The sequence below is a fragment of the Ahaetulla prasina genome, chromosome 3 (assembly GCF_028640845.1).
Source record: "Ahaetulla prasina isolate Xishuangbanna chromosome 3, ASM2864084v1, whole genome shotgun sequence".
NCBI lineage: Eukaryota > Metazoa > Chordata > Lepidosauria > Squamata > Colubridae > Ahaetulla > Ahaetulla prasina.
In genome coordinates this window covers 119,066,630-119,087,368 of record NC_080541.1, presented here as the reverse complement: position 1 = coordinate 119,087,368, position 20,739 = coordinate 119,066,630, and the positions used below count along the sequence as shown (strand labels likewise).

At 40.3% G+C, this 20,739-nt stretch overlaps 1 protein-coding gene across 7 annotated transcripts in view; it reads left to right on the top strand.

Moving 5' to 3' along the window:
• Positions 1-16,423, top strand: part of RXRG (retinoid X receptor gamma) — a 45,788-nt gene extending 29,365 nt beyond the window's left edge. For all 7 annotated transcript variants that reach the window (XM_058177369.1, XM_058177368.1, XM_058177367.1 and 4 more), the window contains 3 exons: positions 4,509-4,600; positions 7,497-7,602; positions 15,323-16,423. In XM_058177369.1, the coding sequence (XP_058033352.1) occupies positions 4,509-4,600; positions 7,497-7,602; positions 15,323-15,470 (346 nt within the window). In that variant the 3' untranslated portion in view covers positions 15,471-16,423. The remainder of the gene's footprint in view (positions 1-4,508; positions 4,601-7,496; positions 7,603-15,322) is intronic.
• The last annotated feature ends 4,316 nt before the right edge of the window (positions 16,424-20,739 follow it).

The window sequence follows — 20,739 nt, the reverse complement described above, 5'->3', positions numbered from 1 at the left end:
CCATCAGCTGTAGTCTTGGGCAAAAGCCCCAGCTGAAGAACCCTAGTTAAATTCTCTTTATGAAAATATTAATGGCTACTTTATTAAAACTGTACTGATTAACAAAAATATAGGATTTATTTTTTCTGCACAATTATATGTACATATTGCCTATTTAAGAGCATATCTCAATTGCATGTCTCCTTCCTCTGTGATATGATCATTATGAGACAATGTCAAATAATAATGGATATGGTTAATACAGGTCATATATAGGAAAAGCAATTCCTTTTTCTGAAGAATGGAGTATGTTGCTCTAAAGCAGTGGTCACCAATCTTTCAGACCTCAAGGACCACTAAATTCATTCATTTTTATTTATTTATTTATTTATTTATTTATTTATTTATTTATTTATTTATTTATTTATTTATTTATTCATTCAAATGTTTATACCGCCCTATCTCCCGAAGGACTCAGGGCGGTGTACAGCCAAATAAAACATAAGAATAATACAAGTAAAAACAACAATTAAAAAACTTATTAATTAGGCCGAAATTAAAATATCACTAAAATAGTATAAAACCCCATTAAAACTAAATTTAAAACTAAAAACCCTAGGCTAGCCCAACGCAAATAAATAGATGTGTCTTAAGCTTGCGGCGGAAGGTTCGGAGGTCGGGAAGTTGGCGCAGCCCTGGGGGAAGCTCGTTCCAGAGGGTGGGAGCCCCCACAGAGAAAGCCCTTCCTCTGGGTGTCGCCAGTCGGCACTGCCTGGCGGACGGCACCCTAAGGAGTCCCTCTCTGTGAGAGCGTACGGGTCGGTGGGAGGCAATCGGTGGCAGTAAGCAGTCCCGTAAATAACCCGGCCCTATGCCATGGAGCGCTTTAAAGATGGTAACCAAAACCTTGAAGCACACCCGAAAGGCCACAGGTAGCCAGTGCAGTCTGCGCAGGATTGGTGTAACATGGGAGCCACGAGGGGCTCCCTCTATCACCCGCGCAGCTGCATTCTGAACCAACTGGAGCCTCCGGGTGCTCTTCAAGGGGAGCCCCATGTAGAAAGTGTTGTAGTAATCCAAGCGAGATGTCACGAGCGCATGAGTGACCGTGCATAAGGCATCCCAGTCTAGGAAGGGGCGCAACTGGCGGACCAGGCGAACCTGGTAAAAAGCTCTCCTGGAGACGGCCGTCAAATGATCTTCAAAAGACAGCCATCCATCCAGGAGAACGCCCAAGTTGCGCAACCTTTCCATCGGAGCCAATAACTCGCCCCAACAGTCAGCTGTGGGTGCAGCTGACTGTACCGGGGTGCCGGCATCCACAGCCACTCTGTCTTGGAGGGATTGAGCTTGAGCCTGTTTCTCCCCATCCTGACCCGTACGGCTTCCAGACACCGGGACAGCACTTCGATAGCTTCGTTGGGGTGGCCCGGGGTGGAAAAGTACAGCTGAGTGTCACCCGCGTACAGATGGTACCTCACCCCAAAGCCACTGATGATCTCACCCAGCGGCTTCATATAGATGTTGAACAGGAGGGGGCGAGAGAATCGACTCCTGTGGCACCCCACAAGTGAGGTGCCTCGGGGCTGACCTCTGCCCCCCTGCCAACACCGTCTGCGACCAATCGGAGAGATAGGAGGAGAACCACCGATAAACGGTGCCTCCCACTCCCAATCTCTCCAATCGGTGCAGCAGGATACCATGGTCAATGGTATCAAAATCCACTGAGAGGTCTAATAGGACCAGGGCAGAGGAATAACTCCTATCCCTGGCCCTCCAGAGATCATCAACCAACGCGACCAAAGCCGTCTCCGTGCTATATCCGGGTCAAAGCCGGACTGGAACGGGTCTGGATAGACAGTTTCATCCAGGTACCGGGGAAGTTGACATGCCACCACACTCTCTACAACCTTCGCCACAAAGCGAAGGTTGGAGACCGGACGATTCATAATTTTCAATCCCGCGGACCACTAATATGATCTGCCTAATGACCGACTGGGTGGGCGTGGCTAAGTGACTTGGTGGGCATGAGCAACTCGATGCCATTCTTGTCAAGGGGCGCCCTCACCAGCCTCTACTCGCCCCTCCCTTCCCAGCCACTCCTCACCTGCCTGCTCAGGCTCCTCAGGGTCCCAACAAGTAGCAGTTGTTGGAACTAAGCAGCCACCATGAGAAAGAGTCCATAGTTTGAGGACCCCTGATTTCGTGCAATATAAAAATTGCAAATAATTTTTCTGCGGACCACCAAAATTTTCTCACGGAGCACCAGTGGTCCATGGACCACCAGTTGGTGACCACTGCTCTAAAGAAGATATGGGAATATTCCAGTTTCTCCTACGTAGCCTAGATAACTAGGTAGTCTAATGTAAGAAAGAGGTAATACAGATGCAATGCACATGGATATTCTAAAGGTGCAACCCATAGAAAGGATTAATAAAGAATTATCAGCGAGGTAGAATAAAAAAAAAAACTGATATGGTAGGCTAAAGATATTTTATGAAATCCATGTAGAATTAACACTGCAAACATAGTAGACAATAGGAGATTGGAAGGAATGATCCATGCATCTAGTTGCTCAAACACAAGGGTATCAAACTCAATTTCATTGAGGGCCAAGATCAAATTGTGTTTGATCTTGGGGGGCCGAGGTGAGTGTGGCCAGGGTGGGCATGGCCAGCTCAATGTCACTCATATTGGGGGTGTCTGTGGTGGCCCGAGCCCTCTGCCAGCAAAAACAGGCTCCCAAGCTCCATTTCAACTGCAATTGTCTCCTGCAACCCTCTGTAAGCAAAAATGGAGCTTGGGAGTGCCGCCCGCAGCCCTCCCGAGCTCTGTTTTCATTGGCAGAGGCACTGCAGGCCAGTCCTTCACTGTTTCCAGGGCTGCCCAGCGGGCCAGATTTAATCACCCCATGGGGCGGATCTGGCCCCCGGGCCTTGAGTTTGACACCCCTGCTCAAACAGATCAAAAAGATTAACACTTTGTAAGAGTTTTTCATTTGTGGCTTTAGTTATAGCTTTTCCTAATTTAACTCAATCAGGATGCGGTGGCTCAGTGGCTAGGACACTGAACTTGTTGATCGAAAGGTCGGCAGTTCAGCGGTTCAAATCCCTAGTGCTGCGTAATGGGGTGAGCTCCCGTTACTTGTCCCAGCTTCTGCCAACCTAGCAGTTCGAAAGCACATGAAAAATGCAAGTAGAAAAATAGGGACCACCTTTGGTGGGAAGGTAACAGCGTTCCATGCACCTTTGGCATTTAATCATGCCAGCCACATGACCACGGAGACGTCTTCGGACAGCGCTGTCTCTTTGCCTTTGAAACGGAGATGAGCACCGCCCCCTAGAGTTGGGAACGACTAGCACAAATATGCAAGGGGAACCTTTACCTTTACCTTAAATTTAACTCAAATGTTCCTTTAGAATTGTCCTCCTTTGGAATAAATATATAAAATAATTGGGACAAAAATATGAAAGACACTGCAAAGTAATGAAGTAATGAAGAAACAAATAACTGTATCACTTGACTGATTATTTATTTATTGTTTATTGCATTTTGATACTGCCTCATTCCCAATAGAATCCTGGTGATGCAGCACATAACACATATTCAAAAAAGAATAAAAATTACACAACAGTCTCTAAAATTGCCAGAACCATATTAACACACTTCTAACATCTAACCATTAACAATTCTCTTGAAAGTTCTCTTTCCATCAACAGCCTAAATTCTGGCAGAAAAGGTGACATGCTGATTTCTACGAGAAGGCTGTTCCATAGAGTTGCAGACCTCAGAGAGAAGCTTCTTCCCCTTCCCCCAAATTTCTCACAAGAGCACCTTCCTCTAGGACATGCAAACTGAATGAGTGGGTTTTAATTGAAACAGATAATTCTGCAGGTATCTGCATTCCAAAACATACAGGACTTTTATCACTGCTTACATTGAAATCCCAGCTTGAAAAGGGATAAAAAGAAAACAGTACTGAGCATCCATTTGTGTGAAGATTACTCTATTTCCCTGTTTAAAAAAAATCAGGTTTTCCACAACTGTGAAAAAAGATGGGAGAACTATTACAAAAATGCAGTGTGACTCTAATTGATTACACTGTTGAATTGATGCTTCATTAAACAAACAAACCAACCCAGCTCCTGATAATTCCACACTACTTCACCACAAAATGGGACAACCTGCGTTGGTCAATTGGCCACAGAACAACTTGCTGCAGACAACTCACCATGGGACAATTCTATATGGGATAACTCCATGTGATAAATGCTATTTGCCATGTTTCTTTGACATTATTTCCATTTTTGTGGAAATGGACAAAAATGAAAATAATGTCAAAGAAACAGTGGCGGATAACATTTACTGGATTGAGTTATCCATGTGAAATTGCCCCATGGTGAGTTGGCCATGGCAAAATGGTTGTGGTGAGTCCTAACCACTTAACTACTGCTTAGAGTAGAAGCACCAGTAACGCATACATACAATTTGATTCACCCATTCCCCTTCTTCCTTGTCTCTCTTTGTAGGGTTCTTACTGAGTTGGTATCCAAAATGAAAGACATGCAGATGGACAAATCTGAACTGGGGTGTTTGCGAGCCATTGTCTTGTTCAATCCAGGTTAAGTATTGAGTCTTGGGAAGGCTGCCATCTTTTATTTATTTATTTATTTTGTCATAACAGTATATATAAGCATAAGCATGAAAATAACTATATAATATATAAGTATATATATGAGTATAAGTATGTAATAACTATATTAATTGGATATAACGAAAGGAATCAATAGGACAGGAACAGTAGGCACGTTGGTGCTCTTATGCACACCCCTTACAGAAATCGTTCAGCTTCGGGACGGTCTGGACCAAAATTGGGTAGATTCAGGTGAGACGTCGGAGAGCGGTCTTGGTGAGATTGTCTGGGATGAGTTTGACCCTGTGGCTCCTGAGGACATGGACAGGTTGCTGGGTAGGTTGAACGCCACCACGTGTTTACTGGACCTGTGCCCCTCCTGGTTGGTACTGGCCACTCAGGAGGTGACACGAGGCTGGCTCCAGGAGATTACGAATGCTTCTTTGGTGGAGGGAGTCTTTCTGGCCGCCTTGAAAGAGGCGGTGGTGAGGCCCCTCCTCAAGAAGCCTTCCCTGGACCCAGCTGTTTTAGGTAATTATCGTCCAGTCTCCAACCTTTGTTTCGCGGCGAAGGTTGTAGAGAGTGTGGTGGCATGTCAATTACCCCAGTACCTGGATGAAACTGTCTATCTAGACCCGTTCCAGTCCGGCTTCCGACCCGGATACAGCACTGAGACGGCTTTGGTCGCGTTGGTGGATGATCTCTGGAGGGCCAGGGATAGGGGTTATTCCTCTGCCCTGGTCCTATTAGACCTCTCAGTGGCTTTTGATACCATCGACCATGGTATCCTGCTGCACCGGTTGGAGGGATTGGGGGTGGGAGGCACCGTTTTTCGGTGGTTCTCCTCCTATCTCTCCGATCGGTCGCAGACGGTGTTGACAGGGGGGCAGAGGTTGACCCCGAGGCACCTCACTTGTGGGGTGCCGCAGGGGTCGATTCTCTCGCCCCTTCTGTTCAACATCTATATGAAGCCGCTGGGTGAGATCATCAGTGGTTTCGGTGTGAGGTACCAGCTGTATGCTGATGACACCCAGCTGTACTTTTCCACGCCGGACCACCCCAACGAAGCTATCGAAGTGTTGTCCCAGTGTCTGGAGGCCGTACGGGTCTGGATGGGGAGAAACAGGCTCAAGCTCAATCCCTCCAAGACAGAGTGGCTGTGGATGCCGGCATCCCGGTACAGTCAGCTGCAGCCGCGGCTGACTGTTGGGGGCGAGTCATTGGCCCCGATGGAGAGGGTGCGCAACTTGGGCGTCCTCCTGGATGAACGGCTGTCCTTGGAAGATCATCTGGCGGCTGTCTCCAGGAGGGCTTTTTACCAGGTTCGCCTGGTTCACCAGTTGCGCCCCTTTCTAGACCGGGATGCCCTATGCACAGTCACTCACGCTCTCGTGACATCTCGTCTGGACTACTGCAATGCTCTCTACATGGGGCTCCCCTTGAGGAGCACCCGGAGGCTCCAGTTAGTTCAGAATGCGGCTGCACGGGTGATAGAGGGAGCCCCTCGTGGCTCCCATGTGACACCTCTCCTGCGCAGACTGCACTGGCTACCTGTGGTCTTCCGGGTGCGCTTCAAGGTTTTGGTGACTATCTTCAAAGCGCTCCATGGCATAGGGCCGGGATACTTACGGGACCGCCTGCTGCTACCGGATACCTCTCACCGACCCGTATGCTCTCACAGAGAGGGACTCCTCAGGGTGCCGTCGGCCAGACAGTGCCGGCTGGCGACACCCAGGGGAAGGGCCTTCTCTGTGGGGGCTCCCACCCTCTGGAACGAGCTTCCCCCAGGACTTCGCCAACTTCCTGACCTCCGAACCTTTCGCCGCAAGCTTAAGACACATCTATTTATTTGCACAGGACTGGACTAGATTTTAAATTTGAATTGGTTTTAATGGGGATTTTATTATTTTTATTATCATCATTTTAATTATTTGGCCAATTATAATAAGTTTTTTAATGGATGTTTTTATTTGTATTTATATGTATATTTTTATCTGGTTGTTAACCGCCCTGAGTCCCTAGGGAGATAGGGCGGTATAAAAATATGACAAATAAATAAATAAATAAATAAATAAATAAATAAATAAACTCTTAGGAATGAGGTGAGGTCAATAGTAGAGAGTTTTTGGTTAAGGATTTTGGGGATTTAGAGAAAAGACCACAGAGTCAGGTAATGTGTTCCAAGTATTAATAACTCTGTTACAGAAGTCATATTTTCTGCAATCAAGATTGCAGGAAATTCTCATGCCTCTCTACACCCAGCTAATTTAGCCATTGACTACGCTGGATTCTGAGGAGCAGAGAGTATTTTTTTTCTTGTGACTTTTCATAATTGATTTCTTTTTGTTTTTTTTAATTGACTTTCAATGTTTGCCATTATCATGTTGCATTTACTGAGATAGCTATGATCTACAAAAAACAATAAGGGTGAATGTATGAAGAAAGAGAAATGGAATGCTACACAGAGAAGAGTATTTGAACAGCAATGGAGGGGGAGGGGTGGCAGAAGAAAAAAAGAGAAGGGAAAATGGGAATGCTGAGATTGTCCCAGTGTACAGTATTAGCCGTGTTACAACTTCTCAAGTTGCAGCTGTAACTATTCCATTATGTTATGAACAACAACATGCCTTTTCATAGATTTCTTAAAACAGATAAATAAAAAAAGTTTATTTATATTTCATAAAACTGTTAATTTTTTTCATATAATACACAATTTAAGAATCAGTATGACTGTTTCTGATGATATTACTACTTGTCCTAAATGGTGCAGCACTTTCATCCTTAAGGATTAGTACAGCTTTTTAAAAAATTGGATACGGTTTTTTCAGGGATTGGAATATTTGTCCCTCTTTTGAATCATTTCCCTCTATTGTCACTGCATCAGATGCCAAAGGCCTGTCCAGTCCTGCAGAGGTAGAATTGCTACGTGAGAAAGTTTATGCTACCCTGGAGGCATACACAAAACAGAAGTATCCTGAACAACCTGGAAGGTAAATAGAAATTGCTTAGGCTGCTTAATGCATAATGATATTAAGTTGTTACAAAATTAGGTCAACCGTGATGTTTTTATATCCTTAGCTTGAGCTTATATTGAACATCACGTTGAGCTATCTAGAAGAACATTGAATCATAAATAAAATGAATAAATGCTCTTTTTTTTTCTGTGGCTGAACCTTCAACTCCAAACTGAAACTGGAAATGTTGTAGGTGTCTTCAGGCAACCTAAAGAGAGAAAGAAGGAAAGAAAGAGGGAAGACAAGAGTTAGGTTAGGATAAAGTGGAATATGAGCTAAAATTGCCCAGTTAGCCTCATTGTTAAAGCAGAGAATGATACTCAGTACTCTATGATCAAAAGTTAGATGCAATTTCAACTGTTTTAAGCATCTTTTGTCAATATTAAATACTTTGTTTCTGCTCTCTAGAATTACACTGTGTTATTTTTCTAGTATATAAGAACAATAGTACCAAGACATTATACAAGTAGATACATACTGTATTTCTTCTGGGTCTCCATTGCTCAAGAAGGAAAATCATCCAAAGTGGTTTTGAAGTTTGCCATGGGAGTCAGAGGCAATCATTCCCAGGGTGTTGCATTGTCTTTTTTCAGCTGAAGTTAGCAATCAAAACTTCTCTCTCTATTCCCGCCACCCCTCTGAAGACCTTGTAAGGTTATTAGTGCACTTACCTTAATACAAGTCCATTTTACTCCTTCTTCTGCTCCTTCTGCACTAATGGGTGAGAGTTTCTAAGGAAGGAGAGCCTCAAAGCACACTTTAACCAGATTTGGGGAATTCTACCATGCAAAATTTGTGTTAGCAATGTTAATCTTACAACATTTTGGTTATACATGAACTGAAAGTACAATCACAAACAATTCCAGAGAGGGGAAAATTTGGAAAAACAGCAGAAGAAGCCATTGTGACTAGACAAAGAGCTTGGTGAATATCTAAAAATTAAAAAAGCATATAAGGGAGGTGGAAATAGAAACAGGTCACCAAGAAAAAGTTGATTTGATAGCGTGAAAGGTGCCAGGAAAGCTAAATCTCAAAACGAGCTTTTAAAAAAGGGAATTAAAGGAATTAAAGGAAAAGATTCAGTATATCAGAAGTTTGATGAAAACAGTACAAGGATAACAGGTAATAGAAAAAAGGCAAAACTGCTGAACTCATCTTTTTGCTTCATCTTTTCTGAAAAGAGGACTTGAATTACACTGGATAAATGTAGGAGCTGAATGAAAGAGTAAGATTTCAGCTCAAGGATAGACATGACATAGAATACCTATTGACTCTGAATAGGTTCAAAATCAAATCTGCATTATAAGTTATTGAAGAAACTTGCTCATGTCTAGCTTGAATATTATCCATTGCCTTTAAAATATCCTGGAGACATACTGGTTGATTGAAGGAGAACAAAGCTTTCCATCTTTAAATATGATGGTTCTCAAAACTAAAAATCAAGCACTTTGACATTAAGGATTCAAGAGCAGGCAAAAAAAATCTGTAACTATCAGTAAATAAAACAATGCAGTGGTTACTAGATTTTGACATGTCTTTGTTAAGAATCAGTGTCAGAGTGCGCACAGTGTGACTATGTGAGACAACCCAGGAGCTTCCCCTATCTCAGATACATAGCCTTTACCTTCCCCTTTAACAGCAGATTGTTGTCCATTAGCCAAACTAACAAATGTTTGCTTAGCTGGTCTCAAGCCAGAAAACATTTGTGGGTCATTTGCAATATGTTGACTTGCCCCACTGTCCAACAACTAAGTGTTTCTGGTGTTTTCAGACACTGTTGCTGCCAAGGAAAAAGATGACGATGAAGGACCACTCCTCATGTGTTGAGTAGCCTTATGACCTTGTCTTGCTGCTCCTCTGTTTCTCCTCTCAGGGCAGCTTCTCTGGAGATGCTCTGTAGAACCACGTGTGAAGCATCATTTCACCATGTAAACAGTCTCAACTGCTCTGCTTGCATCTTGAGATGTTGTAGATGTTGGCCTGTGCTGAGCATTATCTCCTTCCTTTCCTTGTCACCTTTCAAGACGTTTTTGTTCTTCCTCCAACAATTGGCCAGTCAAATATGTCATGGTTAAGTCCCTCTCTTGCAAAGACTCTAGGCTAGTCACAAAAACGTCCCATGAAGTGTCCAATGAATTGAGCACCACATATACCTTGTGTGCCTCAGTAAACATCATTCCTCTTTCCTCTAACTCCAGGAATGTCTTTCTCATAGCCTGCATGTCCATATTTAGCCTATGTGGACATGCTCTCCCCTGGCTTCAGTTTTGCTTTATACAGTCTCCTTATCAGCAATACTTTACTGCCCGCAGCCTCTCTAAATGCCCTGTGCAAAGCCTCCCAGCACTCTTTTGCAGACCCTCACATGTATCAGCTGACTGTCCTCTAAAGCCAGAATTATGCTGGCTAATGCTTTTTCATTTCTTCTCCGGTCCCCATCATCCAGGACTGCTGGTGGTCCACAACTCCTCCCTTTGCAGGTACCTCTCCATCTTTACAGTCCAGGAGAGGTAGTTTGTCTCATTCAGCCGAGACACCACGAAACCTCCTCCTATTACACTGATGGAATCCATGTTGCCTGTTTATGTTACAAGCCCCAACCACTAACAAACCACGATGCACAGCCCCTCTGGCTCTGGTGCAAGCTCTAACTGGGTTTCTCTTCTCTCTGGTTTCTCTAGTCACTCTGGCCTTCTCTCTGGACTGGGTCCATAACCTGTCAAAGTGTGCACAATGTGACTATGTGAGACAACCCAGGAGCAAATACAGTAAACAGAAGTTTGTATGTAAATAGTGGTTTTATCTACAAAGAATATATACATACGTGTACTTTAGCCAGATCTCAGACAAGCAGCAATTACAGCACAGAGAGAGAGAGAGATGCCCCAACAGGGCCTCTTATTACAGGCTCTTAAAGTGATATCAGCTCAAACACCTGGCTGACTCATTCCCAGTATTACATCACCATAGCAGCTGGTCAGATCTTAAATCATTACCCTGACAATTAGTTTCATCAGACTAACCGAATCTCAATTTTTGAACCTCGCAAATCGCCAGGAAATTCATTTAGTAGTAATGTAGGATGTTTTAGCTGGCTCTAGAAATCTAAATGCATTCACAGTCAGTCAATATTTCCTGACTATTCTGTTGTCAAGCTCAGACTCAATTCCTGCCTTTTAATCATCTATTTGAAATGATCAAGTGGAACATGGCCTCCACTCTAAGAAGACTAAACCAATCTAGGAGCAGAGTATTTTATTTTTTTCTCTGTTACTTGCTATCTTTTGCCATCTTCCCAGAGTAGCTAGTGTACTGCTTCTTTTCTCTTGGTTTCAGTCTCAACATATTTAAAGAGCACTTGTGTTTTTTTTTTCACATGCTTCATTAACTTCCACTCATTTTGAAGTTCAGCTTTCATGACATTGTCTCTGCAAATTTGGACTACCTCTGTGTGTTGTTTGATGACCTTTTTTCCTTACCTATATGTGTATGTGTGTGTGTGTGTCATTTTAAATCAGATTTTCATCATTTTTTTTGGCAGAGATACACTGGGTTGTTTCTGCTGTTGAATATTGGATTTGAGAAGGATTTTGCTTTAAGCATCTTCATTTTAAGGAATTCTTTGGCCTATTTTTCTTACTAACTTCTCAGGCCATTGAATCTTATATAGACAGAAAATAATTTGGAGCTGATTTTCATGACCAGCTTTTTTCAGTACATGTACCAGCCCATTTCTAGAAGGCAGGAATGCACAACATCATCCTGTACTACTACTATTACTATTATGTGATTGATCACTAACCAAGGTAGTCACTAAATGAGGAATGGCTGTATAAACAAGTTCACTGATAAAACAGTGGAATAATAATAATAATAATAATAATAATAATAATAATAATAATTTAATTTTTATACCGCCCTTCTCCCGAAGGACTCAGGGCGGTGAACAGGCAAATAAAATAACACGATACATTTCAATAAAAACACTATTTAAAAAACTTATTCCAATAGCCTAAATTTAAAATACAATACAAAATATAAAATAAACCCCTGGTCTAGTCTGGTTTAGTTCAATGTTTTTAAGTGCAATTGACAAGAAGTCGGACACTTTCTCCTTCCAGCCCAAAGGACAGAAAAATTGTAATACTTGTGGTGTTTACTTTTGGTTCCCTGCCCTACCTTGCACTGGTAAAGAAATGGGTAGATCCACCAATAAGAGAGTTTAATTAATTAGATGTGTACTCTGCCTTTCAAAGCAGTGTATATAGTATTCTTGCCTCCTGTTTTCCCCATAACAAGTTTATGACATGGGTTAGAATGAAATAAAGCAACTGGCCAATAGACACCCAGACTTTCATGCCTAAGGGAGGACTAAAATGCCTGGTATCCTGATTTATAATCCAGCAACCCAGACAGAACATCAGGTCATCACTGGGGTCAAAGCAGAATAATGGACTGAAATTCAGACAGGGATTTTTGAAGACAGCCATTTCAGCCTGGTGTTGTAGTGCTGCAAAGTGGAAAAGTCCTGAGAGCTATTTTTAAATAGATTACAAAAAGTGGGGAAGGGTGAGGGATGAGTATAAATGTGGCTTGATGTGGGCTAGTACCAAATCCAATGTATTTGGCCCTGAAAAGTTATCTAGGAAAAAATACAGTACTTAGCTTGAAAGAGAAGCCCCACATAAAAAATTTATAATCTTTATGCTGTCCCATTCTGCCATCTTCTGGACAATATTTAGATTGCTAAAATAAAAAACATGCGTTTCTGAATTATTTTAAAATCCTTTTTGTGTACTTCATCTCTTTTTTTTTTGAGCACAATATTTTAAACCAGCCAATTAATACTTCTTGTTCAATATGCATAATTCACAGAGTAGTATCATACAGAGAAAAGAGACCTCTAACTGAAGAGAATACTGGCATTTGCAATGTATTCCCATAGCATTTCGAAGTGTTCAATTTTAATTATATTATGACAAATTTAGTAATAGATAGAAGGGGGGAGATAATACTGAATTTTACACATACATAAACACACCACATACCTTCAATTTCATTAAAGGATTTTTAAAAGGAAGATAACTAATACAAATGAATATAAAGTAAGAAAAAAAAATCAAGGAGAAAGTTTAAAATGCAAGAAAAAAATAGAAAAAAAAGACATAAAGAAGTAGTTTCTAATCTTTTTTAAAAGCAGTTATAAGTACAATTATTATAAATTTACCACTTACTCTTTGGTTGCAACATAACTCTTATCTTCCTGTAATCTAATTAGCAATAATAATTAGCAACTTCCAATTAGCAATAAAGGTACATATTGTCTTTTTTTAAATTAAATAAGTCAATTTAGCCATTTCAGCAACTTCTATCATCTTTACCAACTATTTCTCCATTGTGGGTAATGCCGAATTTTTCCATCTTTGTGCAAATAATAATCCTGCTGTAGTTATCAATGTTCAATGACATTTTTCTAACTGTTTCTCCGTCAAACCCAAGACAAAAACCTTTTTTCTAACTGTTTCTCCGTCAAACCCAAGACAAAAACCTCTGGCCTCAATTGTATATCTTCCTTTAAAATCCTCTGAATCAATGTGTGTAGCTGAATCAATTTTTTTTTAGCTTTTTTACCCATCCACTGAATATGATAAAATGATGTGTCGCTTCCTTTTATTCAGATTTCCAACATATATATTTCTAAACAATTTTTCTGAGGATATGTATCAACAGTAAACAATTTTATAATTATAAAAATAATTTTATAAAAAAATCTCTTTAAGGTTATAACATAGTATATATAAACAAAGTTTTAAATACAAGTTTAAGAATGTTTTACTTGTAATAAACAGCAAAAGGGTGATTAAAACTTTGATTTTAGAAAGTTACAAATGGACTAAGGATCCAGATAAATTTAAAATAAGTTTTTGGAATTTATTATAATTTTCTCTGTAGGAAAATGCTGTTGTTTTGAATTTAAAAAGAAAAAACATAACATTTTTAAAATTGAGCATTAGAGGGAACTAAAGATTACAATTAAAAAGAACACATTAACTTGACTTACAGTTACAGGATGAAGCAAAATATTCTAATATTAGGCAAACTGAAGGATATTTTTGATACAATGGACTCTGAAGGTTACTAGTGTCAACAGAGACGTCTACCTCTATGAAGATGCATCTAAAAATCTTATGGAAGAGGAACAAGTTCTACCTGACAAGACTGAATTGAAAATGTATTTACAAATTTATCTATTTATTTAGCATATGGCAATGTTATATTAACTGGGAGACTACAATGCTAATGCAGAGTAGTAGTTTGGCTGCCTGTTAGCTACCCATTTGGTTCCCACTGACGTGCTTCCGATGTACTACATGAGGGCGAGCTGGCGCCACACCAGAAAGACATGTGGCTTTCCTGCAGCAGCAGCAGCAGCAGCACCTAAGGCCCACTCCCTCCGCTGAAGCTGCTTCACCAATAGACATTGCAACATAGAAGGTTCAGCATCAGCAGGATTCTAACTGTCTGCATGAAATGCCACCTCTTCACCCCCACTGAAGTGGGGTATTTATTTACTCGTATGCAACATGCTAGGAAGGCAGAAGCTGAGCCGAGTGATGGGAGCTCACCATACCATACAGTGTGAGGATTTGAACCACTGGAGCAAAGATGATCTCCAGTGTCATTAAGTGACTAAGCTACCATGCCTCCCATATTTATAAATGACAGGCTACAACATGGAAAAAGATGTTACACTGAACATATAAAAGAGGTCTAATATCTTCATTAAACGCAATATACAAATGATGCTCAAATAATATATCAAGAGAGTGATCTGATAATTTTCCTATATTGGATTTACAAAAGAGATATCGTTAAAGTTTTGAAGACTCTTGAGAGGAGGGACAAAGAAACAATGAAAAGAGAATTTTACATAATTATTTGTTGTTGACCATTAAGACTGTTAGAAATAAAAGGAATATAAAGTTAATTCTTTTGATCAAGGTTAAAATTGCTCATAACTCTTAAAATGACCAAATGACAATGCATTATGGATTTGTTTATCGTTAAGAGATGTTATATGGGAAGAAGAGATCATTTCTGCATTGTTAATAAGTTACTAGAATTATTTATGCTTGTTGGGATGTCACTTCTTTATTTCTTTATTTTTTTTTCTTTATCCTTTTGATTTTCTATTTTTTCTTTTTTTCACCTTCCATTTCTTTTTATAGTTATATCTTTTTAATCTGTATTAATGTTTTACTTGTAATTATAATCTTTAATAAAGTATACATGTATGTGTACACACACACACACACACACACACACACACAAACAATTCTCTCTGTCTGTCTGTCTGTCTGTCTGTTTCCCCCCCCCCTCTGTATGTGTATGTGTGTATAAAATCAATCAGCATCCAAAGGACATACTGTTTTAACAATGTCAGATATCTTAGCACTTGCATGCAGAGGTCTGCTAGCTTGTTTCCAACCCAGTTCAGAAAAGATGGGTTCTCTTTGACCTTGGCGTTACTAGCAGCCATTGATTACAGATTTTCCTCCTCTCTCTCTCCCCCTCTCTCCCTCTCCCTCTTTCTCTCTCTTTCCCTCCTTACTCCTTCCCTCCCTCTCTTTCTCCTTCCTTCCTTCCTTCCTTCCTTCCCTCCCTCCCTCCCTCCCTCCCTCCCTTCTTCTTCCAGATTTGCTAAACTTCTTCTCAGGCTGCCTGCACTGCGATCTATTGGTCTGAAATGCCTGGAACATCTCTTCTTCTTCAAGCTAATAGGTGATACCCCTATTGACACCTTTCTTATGGAGATGTTAGAGACACCTCTGCAAATCACCTAATGAGGACAGGATGCTAACAAGAAAGCTCAAATGACACCACTGAATGGGTTTTGTTCCTGATCTGCCTGCTTTCACCCATTCCATTCTCCTGAATGTCTGTATGGAATGACTTTCAGAAAGGAATAGGAACTCCTATAAATGTTTAGCTTTAAAAAAAATGGAATGTTGTTCATATGCAAATTTTTAAATAGCAGCTAGGGTGAACAGGGCATCCTGCAGTTCATCAAAAATGATTTGTAGCTCATCACAAAAAAAACTTGTATGAATGATTGAGTTTAAATTATTTTTTCACTTCCCAAAAGATGAGAAATAAAATAATATATGAGTAATTAGTATGGAAGTCACTGCTGAGGTCCTGCTTTCTGGGTATTCTGGAGTGTGGAGTCAGGGAACTTCTCTTACAACATGTCATTTATATCCTTGTATACTTGTGTTCATATTTTACCCAGTATATATATATATATATATACACATGATAACATCATCCTGTACTACTACTACACATGATAAGAAACTTGCACTGGATATTGTCGACATCATAATTCCAAGATGGAACAGGATACTTTCTATCCACCCAGAAAATTCTTACACTACTCTTATGAGGCACCAGAGGGCTCCCACACACAAAAGGATAGCAGAAAAGGAAGGATTGGAACTAGGGAGGTGGAAAAAGGAGAAAAATTAGAATATTTAAAGGCTAAAACTGAAAGATGGTCGTCTCCATAACAACCATCAAATGAGGATGACAAGTACTATATGTTGTATGACTGTATTTATGTTTTACATATTTTGGGTAACAAAAAGCATACACACTTTTTATAATTCCTTATGTCCACATTTAACATTTCTTCTGCATTATACTATTCTGTTTTTTAAATAGTTTATGAAATTGCTGCTTATAGTGCATCCTATTCTTTTCTAATTTTTTATAATAAAAAAGCTGTGAGAGGAAATTATACTTTATTTGTATAAAGCACAACATAACCCAATCAGAAGAGTGACTATAAATCTAAAGTTTATATTATTGTGCATTTGAATTAAACAGAGAACTTACATATATTATACATCTCTGTGATCAAATACTCTGCCTTCAGGATAAATATAAAACATAATGAAAATAAATGATTACATGCAGCAAAATGTCATAATGATAAGCTAATATAAAAAAATCCTAAATGTCTGAAGTGTTGTACCCCACAATTATCCTTGGGCTATCTCAAATACCTCAAATCATATATTTCAGAACGATTAAAGATTTTGTCTCATCCAGCCAAAGATTTCTTCATATGCATAGAACAAAAGTATATCATAACTCCTTATTGAAAATGAGGAGGAATGCCTAAATGGCTGAACTTCTGCACCTAAAAATACTCTTACGGCACTCCCAAATTATATGTCCGCATATGCAGAAGCATAACCTTAGTGTCATACCACCTTTGTGTTGTCTGATCATAAAACATATGAATCAGGCCTTAAAAATTTAATTATCTTCATTTTTTAAGTAAAGCTACATTTTCCTTTGTCCTCTGTAAGTACATTAATACTGAGTTTGATTTAGAATTTCCAGATAAACATGGGAGGGGGAGTCTTAGAGGAAGATATTTTGTTCAACCAACCAATAGGTTATTTGACATCCAACCAGAAAATTATCTGATATCATCTTCTTCACTGATAATTATACACAGCGGTGGGATTCAGTTAGTTTGTACTGGTTCGGTCGAACCGGTTGTTAACTTTGTGTGCAGTTCGGCAAACCGGCTGAATCACCAGGCGGCTCACCCCTCCCCCTCCCAGGTACTCCTCACCTCTCCCAAGGCCATTTTGGCATCTCAATGCTCCTCTAACTGCCCCTCCCTTACTCCCTCCAAGCAAGCCATATCTGCATAGGCAAAATCCCAAGGCAACTCTGACAAGGCACTTGGAAGGAGGGGCTGGAATTACTAAACAGGTGGCCAAACTAAGTGCCTGAAGGACCCAATCTATCACCAGGTGCCTCAGCGGGTAGCGAGTAAGGCCTCAGCTGGGCTCCTTGGCAGACAATGGGCTTTGCAGGGGCCCAATCTAGCATTGGAGCCAGCTTTGCCCTAAGGACATTTCTGAAGTTTTGAACAAATTATTGTTGAGATTTGTATCAAATCAGAAATCCCTTCCTTCCTAGGACTCAAGGTGTTTTTTTCTTTGTATCTAAAACAATTAGCTCATTATTATATCATCTCTTACAACTTGAACTTTGTAGACATTCCCTCAATGTCACCTGCTTCATCACAAGTTAAGAGGTAGATTCTTCCAGGTCTGTGTCAAGGAATCCTACAGTTGGTGATTCATCATAATATAGCCATTTCTCCAATCGAAGGATTGGTCATTTCCACATCTAGATTTCCAATTAGTTCTCATCACATTCCCCTTGTTGGGTCTAGAGCAACTCAGTGCAGTCAGCTTGACACAGCCAGCTCAGCATGACCAGCTTACCACTATCAAGTCAGCTCTGCCAACTCATTGCCTCCAAGTTGTCGCAGAACAATTCAACACAACCAATTCACCACAGAGACAACTCACCGTGGGCAGCTGGACCGAGTTGTCTCTGTGTTGAATTGGCTGTGTTGATTTGTCCCGCTACAACTTGGTGACAGTGAGTTTGCAGAAATGATTTGGTGGTTGCAAGCTGGCTGTGTCCATTTTGCCCCTTGTTACCCTTTCACCTAACCAACAACTATGTTCTAGTGTTCTAGTCTTTTTTATTTCATGTTGTTCCCAGTCTATGCCAGGGGCAGCTTGAAGATCATTCTTAGCAGATGTGATGTTAATGTACAATACTTCACTCTCCGTGTGTTTGTGTTGATAATCTGATAGGTTGTTGTTGGTTGGTGGGATCAGTCTAGCTCTTACTGGAGCATTGTTTCTGAGTTCTGTACCATGGGAAAATGTGACTCTTTCCAATCAGCCTCCCCCAGAATCTATCAAGTCTCCAGCTGATCTCTAATTTGGATACCTGGTTTTTGAAGATAGATTGGTCCATCTAACTACTACCTGGCACTGGGAAAGATGATGAAGTCTGCACCATGACATAGAGAATATCTTCTATGTCACAGCATACACACACACCTCACCATCATCACCAATGGTCAACTGTTATTTAGCTCCTTTTGAAGTGGATTTAGTGTATTGTGGGGGGGAAAATTAGTCTTCAAAAGGAGTGAGACCTCCCCAGTGTTAGTCAGCCCCAAACACCTTTGCCTGATACTTCTGTAATCTTGATAAGTTTTTTTTTAAAGTCTGCCATTTTCCTTCTAAAGTCTGCCATTTTCCTTTTCTACTGATTAGCTGGTCCCTGGATCAGAAAAGGGATCGTAAAGCAGGAAGAAACCGAGGCTTACCAATGCTGGTAGGCTTGCACAGTGAGGCAAGAGCACTACTATGCAACCAGGCACCTTCCCCTACACACTCCAGCCAGCTGTTAGCTGGACTTGTTTCGAAAGCACCTAATTACAATGTCCCTTCTGAGATATTCCTTCTGTGGCTGAGCTGCCTCTTATCTGACCATTGTCTAGCCTGCATTTCTTACTCTTATTTCCCAAAGTAATTCCCCACATACTATTACCATTGGCATGCTCTAGGTTATTTAAAAAATGTCATCAATCAGGATGAAGTGTGCCTTCCCTGTAGCAGTGCTGCCCTCTCAAGTGAGATCCTGCCCAAGATCCTGGTGGCCCCATTCTGCTGCTGTTTAGAAGGGTCATGAAGATCTGGCTCTCTCTACCCAGGCCTTTGTGGGGGGAGAGTGGGGCCCCTTGCTTTGTTTCCATCTGGCCTGTCATTCTTGCCATACTTCATCTCTCTCCATTTTAATTGGTTTTATTGTAATTTCCATTTTTGTTGAGAGTTGCTAGTTGTCCAAAATCCTTGGAAGTCAAGTAGTCTACAGGGTTTGATAAATAGATCAATCAGTCAATCAATCAATCATCAATCAATCAATCAGTCAATCAACCAACCAACCAACCAACCAACTATTTATTTATGTTATTTATATACCATGGAGGGAGCAAATGTAATAGAGATGCAATTTCTCATATTATTTAGGTTCATTAAAGGCAAAACATATTCTCAGTGTATAACTCAGCAGATCTATTAAAACTTACTTAGTTTAATGGGTTTTTTTCACAGGTAACTGAGCAGTTGTGTATACAAAGGAAGAGGAAGAAAGCTGGATGCATTCAAGTTCTATCATCCCAGGTTTCATTCAGGACTCCCTTTGGCCCCCAGCTGTACCCAGCTCTGCCACAAAGAAAAGTTTGGGGCATCATAGTGGATGACCCAGTGTCAAGAGAAATTACAGGTGGTCCTCCTTTAACTCATTTCTGCTAAATAACCAATATTATTAAATGGGATTCAGGGAGCTCTTGCCACAAACAATTAGAGGAGATCTGGCATATTCCATTCACATTTACACTGATGATAAAAAAGTAACTTTATGACCAGTTGTCACATTTATAACCTTTTCAGACCTGTAAAGCAAATTGAAAGATGAAGTATAATTGTACAATTGTGATGTTTTACTTAGCAAACATTTTACTTAATCCGGTTGCTGGTCCCAATTGGGGTAGCTAAAGAAATTACTTGTGTGTAATATGCTGTTCAATGTGCAGTGTTTGAATGACTATTTTGACTTTAAACAATAGCAGGTTATTTTTTCCAGTTCTAGATCTAAACATTTATTGGACATAAGTCAGCAAAAATTCACTGGAACAAAAGCACTGCTAACAGTGACTTAACTTTCAAGTTTATTTTCTAACCTCCATTGTACAGAACATCAGAGAAGTTCTGGATTCCAGTAAATCTTTTCTGTTAAACAGATTTATTTTGTTTTCTTCATCCGCAAACATTTCCTTAAAATACAGTGAAGTTCAACTTTCTCTTCTGTTTTTTTGCCTCAGAAGCAATATTTATTACTACTATTCTATGAATATAATGAGAATATACTATTTTTTCCCCAGCCAAGCCCTCTTATAAATCCTATTTTATAATATTAGGTGGGGTTTCTGAGAGCTCTTAGACATCTGCAGATCTGATTAGAAAAGGCTGAAAAGGTGCATGACATCCTGGAATATAAAACTAGTCATTGTATTTATTGATTTTTTAAAAATGTGTTTAATATCAAGGGCATTTTGAACAGGAAAATGTAGGTCTTTTAGAAGCCAATGGTTTTCTTACTGGTACAGGTACGGGGTGATATTGAAGTCTGTGGTCACTCTTCCACCAAACCCACTTGGAA